This window comes from Phalaenopsis equestris, unplaced genomic scaffold (assembly GCF_001263595.1).
Source record: "Phalaenopsis equestris unplaced genomic scaffold, ASM126359v1 Scaffold000090, whole genome shotgun sequence".
Taxonomy (NCBI): Eukaryota; Viridiplantae; Streptophyta; class Magnoliopsida; order Asparagales; family Orchidaceae; genus Phalaenopsis; species Phalaenopsis equestris.
The window spans coordinates 237,795-247,033 of record NW_018164532.1 but is presented as its reverse complement, the minus strand read 5'-3'; the positions used below and the strand labels follow the sequence as shown (position 1 = coordinate 247,033).

The window sequence follows — 9,239 nt, the reverse complement described above, 5'->3', positions numbered from 1 at the left end:
TGCGTGCCGGAGAATCGGCCGGCGGGGGAGAATCCTGCAGGGGAGGGAGGGGGATTGATCCGGCAAGGCGGCGGAGCGGAGGAGATGGGATGAAGAAGGATAGAGCTTAGCCAAATCGAGGAAGTTAAGGGCTCGAGCTCTGCGGAGCGCCATTGTGCTCCTATCGGAAGTTCGTGCCTGCGCTGCCCGATTTTATACGGATAGAAAGGCCGGAAATTACCATTTTGCCCACCTTAGAGCGAATTTACGATAATTGATATTCTTTTTCTGATAAATATCATTAAACTTTATTTTTTAACTAATTAATTATTCGTTCTCTGAATAATTAATTATTTGATGCTCATTTCTTTAAAATATATATTATGAAAGCAATAAAAATGGGTTTTTTTAAAGCTATTTTGAGAAATATATAAGAAATGAGTTATTTATCTTAAAAAAATATATATGTTTGCATGTTTTTAAAAAATAATTACCGTTGTGCATAAAAAATTGTGTGAGTACTTATTTTGAGGAGATCAAATGGTCCAGAAATAAGACAGATGCCTACTTATCCAATCAGATGCAATTGTATAAAGAACTACAATAATATATTTTTTTGTCTCCACAAAAATTATTAGCAAATAGTAAAAATATTTTACAAAAGAAAATCAAACCAATCTAATCAAAATTTAATTCAGTTATAATTGACTGATCGCAGACTAACACTCTTCAGTGGAGGACCTGCTGATCGGCCGACCACCAACCTCTAGTGGACGACCAGCCGACCGACCAACTGACCAAAGCCAACTCCATAGAATAATAGGCTCCAACGAACAAAAGACAAGAATGTTATGTAATACTCCTTTTAATCAGGGTTAACGTTGTAATTTCACATTTTGCATTCTATCGTCTATAAATAGGAGGATCATTTGATGTATTAGTGGTCTTTAGATCCTTCTCTCTTGGCCTCTCTCGTGTATAGAGAACTCTCTCCCATTCTTTCTGAAACCCTCTCATTCTTAGAAATAAAATGGGCCAAAGAACAAGTGAATACCTCGTATGCAGGCTAAATCCGTGTGCACCCTTTCTCACTCTCTCCTTGCATTCTCTCTCTCTCCCTCTCTTTGTTTCTCCCTTCTGATTCCAATCGTTCTATCCCTTTGGTGTGATTCATGAACAAATCCTAATTCAACAAGTACAACCATACAATGTGAACAAATTTAAATTTAGTTATTAGTTGGAGCTTGTTATGAACAAACTTCACGAATTACATATCTTACATGTATAATATTAACTTAAATTCATGAATACTCTGTTTGACTTCAAAATGTCTTTTTTTGTCTAATACATAACTATCACATTTACATGCACAACACTTTTAATTTTTTCCAAAAAAAAAAGAAATACATTTAGTAAAATTGAAATATGGCTCTATAGTTTATTTTGGTAAATTTCAGAATTGCACTTTGAGAACTTTTCCACTCAATTATGCAACCTTTCGCCATTGCCAATCCCCACTAGGGGCGTAAGTGAGCCAAGCTGGCTCTTGAGCTGGGCTCAAGCCAGCACCGACTCGACTTGCGAGCTGGGCTCAAAGCTCTGGAGATGGTCTCTCGCCCGTTAGCGAAAAAATCCGTCAAGAGGCGTAATTCATCATAGCAGCAAATCTCATCGGATCCTCACACGGCCAGCGAAAAGATCCGCCTAAGACCTTGTGAATATGTGTATTTAGCTGAAACGACGAATTGACAAGGTAAATGAGATGTAAGAGTTGAGTTAAAGCGACAAGTGAGTCATGGTTCACCCGACAAAACAAATCGACTCATCAGTCGACCAACCGGCTGATTGAAGCTCAGACAGAAACACCCTAATCACTATTTGACAACTGAACAATTTTTTGCCACGGCGGACAAGATCGTCATTCTACCGAGCACATTGGTCGACCAAACAAAGACAATGTCGCCACCCAGTCGATCGCCTCAATCGGCCACATTCTAGCGAATCGATCAACCAATTACTGTCATATCAAAATTCAAATTGTAATACAAATATGGAATGAAATTAACACAATTTATTAGAGCATTAATCACATTAAGAACGGTTTCCACAACTGTTCAGTCATTTCTATATGGTCTCCATCACTTTTTCATTCTTTCTATAATTGTACAAATACACCCCTATAAATAAGATGGAAAAAAATATGAATAAGTGAACTCTCTCCCAGTTCTTTCCAGACTAACTCTCGACTCACTTTATTCTCTTCTTCACCCGACTCTAACTCTCAAGACGTGTTCACAAAAGACAATCCGGGATCCAACCTTACATCACATCGAAAACATCATTATTTTAGCTATTAAACAATAAAATTCACATTTTTATGCACATGTAAGGTGACATAAATGTACAATTAAAGTTTAGATAGATATGTAAATACATGGAAATTGAGGGGTGTGTGTGTTAATCTTTCAATAATTAAAATACCAAATAAGATTAAGCCTCAAAAAATATAATATAAAAATGTATTAGGTTTAAAAATATTTAATTTTCAGTTGTAATTTCTTTGATCCTCTTTTTTGTCTTGTTAGGAACTGTTTGCGGCAAATCGACATAGCAAAGTGGACCGATTCCTTTTCCATGTGCCATTTTACATATTTACCACCCCATTCTTATGAATCTATATATCTAACATCTATAAGCATTACTTTTTTACATTTATACCATCCAATTACTTCATATCACATGAATAATATCATTATTTTAATTTCAAAAAAGGTGAAATACACGTGTTTTTCATACATGATAAGGTGCAATGTGTAAAAATTAAAATTTGAGTGTCGGATATGTAAATAAATTTGAAGCGAGTGGTATTTGCATAAATAAATTTTTTCCTCGGGCTTTTACATATTTACCATCCATTTTCTATTCATTTACATATTTAATATCTATATTTATATTTCTACCGTCCAAATCTTTAACATTACAGCAAAAATATCACTATTTTAACTTTAAGAATATACGAAATACATCTTTCCATATATAAAAAAGGCGACCTATACGTGAAAATCATAGTTTATGTATTGTACAAGTAAATGTAAATACATATAAATTGAGGGGTAAGAACGTAAATTTTCCAATTTGTAATGGTCAAAATTTATAAGATAGGCGACACTTTCACATACTAGTATATGTACAAATATAATAAAAGGCATAGTGGACATTTATTTAAATTTAACTACATTTGAAATTTACATTTTATCTTTTCTTACTTACTTTTTATTTTTTTCCAAATAATCAGATGGAGAAAATATAGTGTTATCGATGTCTATGCTGATCTTACAGCGATCTAATAGTTGTGAAGAGAGGAAAACAACATCGCCTGCAAAGTCTGGATGAGCGAACTCAACTCGGCCAAAACTGACCGAGCCAAAAAACAAACAAGAAAACAACTCAATGATCTGGGTGCAAATCATTTGACCTAAAACGAGACAAGAGATTATTTCGGGCCGTCAACTGTAGGAAAGGCAACTCGATGCAGTAGCCCATCCCGCAATATAGCCCGCACAATGGAGGAACCAGTTCGATAAAGTATCTCCGACCATCCAACTGAGATACAAAGAGTCCTAAACAGAGAGAAGATTGCCAACCAGACCGGATTACCCAACTGAACCCTCCTGACCGAGCTCAACAACTCTAGCTATAATTGTCAAGTCAGGTCAACTAAAGCTTATCCGGTGATGCTGGACTGAGCAAGAAGTCATTGCTTGTAAACTATCATAATTACTAGGGTACATACCCTCTCCCAATAACGGTAAAAATGTAATATTAATATCGTATTAAATTCTCTATAAATAAAAATAGCATATATATATATATATTATATATTGAGAAATATGTTGGAAATGAAGTATTTGGTTATTTATGGGTTGCATTTTCTGAAAGATAATTAAAGAATTTAAAAACTGTTTAATTAAATTTGACTTTATCTGCCAGCAAGGCAGATTTTGATTGAGTTAAAAATTAAAAATTAAATTATAATTTTAAATATATATATTTAGTCAGGTCTACTCATTTTTCTTAATATTAAAAACAAAAAAACCTAAAATGAGTTTGCTTGTTCTTAAAAAATAATAATTGCAGTACATCAAAAAATGTGAGTACTGATCTTGAGAAGATCTAATGGTCAAAAATGAAGATTAAGATGTTCACTTATCCAATCAGATGCAGCTACTTAGATATTAGTTATATTTAGAGAAAACATTCTCATGAATAAAAAAACAAAAAAAAAAATCATATTTTCTTAGATAAAGTGATTTTTTTTAAATCGTATAATTCTACTCTCCAATTATATTTCGGTCTATCAAGAGCTACAATAATATATTTTTTGCCCCCACAAAAATTATTTGCAATGAGTAAAAATATTTTATAGAAGAAAATCAAACCAGTCGAGTCAAAATTTAATTCAGTTTAAATGACAAAAGATATCAGCACCTTCAAGCCCACCGAGCACCACTCTCCAACAGATGACCGATAGATCGCCAGCTACCACTCTTCAGTGGAGACCAACTGACCTCCAGCCTCCAGTGGACGACCAGCCGACCGGCCGACCAGCTAACCGAAGCCAACTCCACCGAATAATAGGCTCTAATGAACAAAACACCAAAATGTTCTGTAATACTTCCTTTAAGCTGGGTTAACGTTGTAATTTCACATTTTGTCATCATATCATCTATAAATAAGAATAGCATGTCATGTATTAGACCTCTCTCATGTATGAAGAACTCTCTTCCCTTATCTCTGTAACCCTCTCATTCTCAGAAATAAAAGGGGCCAAGGAACCCGAAAATACCTCGTACGAGGGCCAACCAAATTCCTGCGCGCCCTTTTCTCACTCTCTCCCCTCTTTCTCTCTATTTCTCTCTTCTGATTCCTAATGTTCTATCTCTTTGATGTGATTCACGAACGAATCCTAATTCAACAGACAAAACCATACAATTATGAACAAATTGAAACTCAATTATTAGTTGGAGCTTGTTATGAACAAACTTTAAGAACTATATATCTTACATGTATGATATTAATTTAATTTCATGAATACTCTGCACGACTTTGAAATTTGGGTTTGTTTATGGTTGAATGAAAAACTAAAACCAAACCAAAAACAAAAAATCGAATATGAAAACAAATGTATTTTAGAAAACTAACCGAATGAGATTTACTTTTTAATTTGGACCAAATAATGCACAATCCTAAGTGCTGCAACTTCTTCATTAAAAATTCGTTAGGTGAGGTGGAGTTCGCATGCAGTTACCGCGAACAGGAGCGCCGTTTTGCGAACAGAGGAGTTCGGACAGCGGAGTTCTCAAATTTGTCGCAGGAGGAGTTGCGACAGGTGGAGTTCGGCTGAGTCATTCACGCGAACGGGAAATAGCTTCGGGCAAGATGTTCGCAGTAGTTCGGCCGAATATTCAGGAGGAACCCTCGGAAGGGTCGCGGCTTTCAGCAAGGTTCGCGACAGGAGGAGGATTCACAGGGGTTCGCGACCAGGCAACAGGCTTCGGAAAGGAGGATCGCGACAAGGCTTCAGTGCTTCAGCCGGTCGAAGACGATAGTTCACAGAGGAGCATCACGACATTTCAGGTGGTTCTGCAAAGCCTTCGAGTGCGCCAAAGGCACGCGAGAGAGGGTTCGACGTTTGGCAAAGATGCCTACGTCATCGGGAGCAGAACGACGGGTTCGACGTTTGGCAAAGATGCCTACGTCCTCGGGAGCAGAACGACGAATTTGACTATTTCAGAGGAGTCCAGTACATGCCCATAGAGTTACACATCATATATATAGATAAAACGCACAAATAAAATTACTAACACTCCCTCGCTCCCTCAACCCACTTATCTCCAAGAGACACGCCTCTTCACTCCAAGAGACACATCTTTTCACTCCAAGAGACTCCAAATTCTGGTATATAACGAATTTAAAAAACTACACTATATTTTATGGTAGCTAAATATCGCATTTGTGTGGAGAAACTCTAAAGTTTGCTATAGAGGTTTCGATTAGAAATGAAAATGATATACGAGAAATTAATTAAAAATTATATAATGCATATTAAGTGTTAAAAGAGAAAACACCATAACTCTTATATTAAAATTAGCCTAAAAAAAAAAATACTCATGGTCCTAACCTAATTGAAAAGGGTGTAAATGTAAGTTAGGATTTTCACTTTGCTCCAAAATAGAGGTGATTGCGTTGCGAAAGTATATTATGCGACAACGCAGCTGTCCGACGGTCGTGGGTCGGGAGATAGTAGTTTAATGATGATGTTGAATGTGTAGATAACGAACTAAGGTTTGCCAGCGATGGTGGTTTTGCGATGTACTAGTTGCAACAATAGTTCGATAGGGAGTAGCGAAGTCATCACAACTATTGATGACAACCAAGTGGTAGTAGAGACATAACGGTGATCTAGCGGTGGTCCGATGGCGATGACAATGGTGTTTCGGTGGTGGAAACAGCAGAGTGGTTGTGGCCCGTCAATGCTGACGACTAAGGAGTAGCGAAGTCATCACAACTATTTTTTAATGATGACATCCATGTTTGTGCAAATGTATGTATGTGCATATGAACTAAGAGTACACATAATATTTTTTCTTAAATATATATTTTTCTTGCATAATTTTATGACACAAGTGTCATAAATGTAAATATTAAATTTTAGGTGTTAGATATGTAAATTCATAAAAAAAAATTTCCAAATAAATATACATAAACATGGCTCTATAGTTTTTTTTTTATTAATTTTCATAATTGTATTTTGAGAACTAGTTCCACTCATTTGTGCAACCTTTCACCATTGCCAATCCCCACTAGGGCACAAGTGAGTTGAGCTCAGGTCAGCACCGACTCGACTTGTTAGCTCCTGAGTCGGCTCGTGGATGAAAATATTAATATAAAATAGACTCAAAATTTACTAAATTTCAATATTTAATCTTTAAATTATAAAAAAAAAAATATTTAAAAATATGATTTATTTATCTTAGTATTGCACATTCCATTTATCATTTTATTATAACACTAGTTTAAATTAATAGTGTTTTACCTCTTTCATGATAAACAAGTCAACTCGCGAGTCTACTCAAACTCGTAAACTTAAGCTCAAGTTTCAGCTCAAATTTGATTAATTAATCAAGCTCAAGACGTGGGTGGCACAAGCTTGACTCAACTCGTTCACACCCCCTAATCCCTGCTATCCCCCACCACCACCACGCCTTGCCGCCATAGTAATAATCAAAATGAAAATTATCTAAATTAATTTGGATGATACGATCAGAGAGCTTCGAGTATGAGATTTTTTTGGTGCGGGAGAAAATGCTCGATCATCAGACCACTATCTCATTTATAATGGTTGACCGTGCTAATTTATAATAGATTTACATACATATCACTCTATTCCTATATATTTACATATATAACTTCTAAATTTCAATTTTTAGATATATGACCCCTTTTCAATGCATGATATAAAAGATTTTTGGGCGGTATAAATGTAAAAAAGTAAAGTTTAGATGATCATAACATAAATAATTTGTTATATTTTATAAAATTTGTCAAACTTATTAGTTTGAAAAAATAAAAAATAAAAAAAATAAATAATTATAACTCCAATGTTTTATTTCTTACATAGTTTAATACTTATGTTCAATGATTCCTCTTGACTTAGAGTTACAAACAAAGACAAGAGTGAAAAATAATACTAATAATAATACTAGGAGATTTGTGTGTATTTAATTATTTATTTAAATGGACTTAATTTTAGGAAAAGCCACATGGCATTCAACTTATTTATGTATTTATTTATTGGCTTTAACTAGACATTTGTACCCTCCTAAATGCTTATTAATGTATGATTTATTTCTCATCAAATATATAATATAATCAATTGATGGACAAAAGAGACGGCAAATAATGCAAAAAAAAGCTTTTTAAGGGATATTGCTTTCACCTTTTTATGAATGTGAAATTTTTGGAATATTTACGCGCTATATATGACATCAATCGTTCTCTGGCAATTTAAGATGTTGAGATTGTCCAGAGAATCTGATGAACTCAGTTAATCGGTACGCTCGGTTCTCCCGTCAGTCGTCCTCCTCCATTCGACTCTCTCTAGTCGGCCTCCCATCAATCAACCTGCTCCAGTCGACCCTCTACAGATAGTCCACTCTGGTTGGCTCTCTCGAGTTAACACTCTCCAGTCGGCCCAGGAGAAATGTGACCAGACAAAATGCATGAATGTAGATATAAATTACATTATCTATGACATATTGTTCTCTAAATGTGACTATTACTTATGTAGACCATATACATTAGTAATAATTACATTCAGAGAAGAATGTGAGAAATAACATATTTGTTATATATCATCTGTGCACTTTATTCGATCACATTTTTTTCTTGGGATTGGTAGAGAGGGACGAGTGAAGATTAGAGTTGACTGGAGATGGCCGACTGTAGACGATTGACCCGACTGAGTCCGCACAATCATAATAGTTTACTGTAAATCAAATTTGAGTCAAGATTTTTCTGACTCAAAATGTGTCTCATGGCCGGCAAACCAATCTCTCATTTATTTAATTTCTCTCTTCTTTTTTCTTCAAAATACAATTAAGAAAGAGATTAAGAAAGATCTCATTAAGCTAATATATAAAGCTCCATCTCCATAGAAGAGAAGATTCTAAGCTCAACGCTATCTCCTTCCTCTAATCTCCATTATAATGCAGCTTCTTCTTCTTCTCCGACCAAAGTTCTTCTCAGTCTCTGCTCTCTTCTTCTTCCTTCTTCTGGGGAGCTTTACCTGCAGCTGCAATGCCCGTCAATGGCCAAACTCAGAGATAATCAATCATGCTGTAATCTGTCACCATGATTGCAGCAGCAGAGATTTAAAAGAAGTAAATCGATCTGCTATGAAGATTGTTCCTCCTTCTGCACCAGGTGGAGGAGGCAACATATGAGCAGCAGCTCAGATTAATTCTCTCTGTGGATTAATGAAATAGTTTATTTGATATATATATATATATACTTATTATTCTTCAGAAAAATCATTGTTTGATGGCTTGAATATATACTTTTAGAGGATACAACAAAGATTTTATTTACATCTTCTTTAATTTTATCGTTTCCATTGTTTTTTGTTAAGTTAAAAAACAGAGTATGTTGATTCAAAGAACAATAAGATCTTCTGATTTTGATTGATGTTTGATGCGCAT

The 9,239-nt window shown here is 35.1% G+C and overlaps 1 protein-coding gene across 1 annotated transcript in view; it reads right to left on the bottom strand.

Moving 5' to 3' along the window:
* LOC110020058 (calcium uniporter protein 2, mitochondrial-like) overlaps window positions 1-153 on the bottom strand; it is a 1,068-nt gene extending 915 nt beyond the window's left edge. The window contains exon 1 of the mRNA XM_020718031.1: window positions 8-153. Coding sequence (XP_020573690.1) covers window positions 8-153 — 146 coding nt within the window. The remainder of the gene's footprint in view (window positions 1-7) is intronic.
* Between the last annotated feature and the right edge of the window lie 9,086 nt (window positions 154-9,239).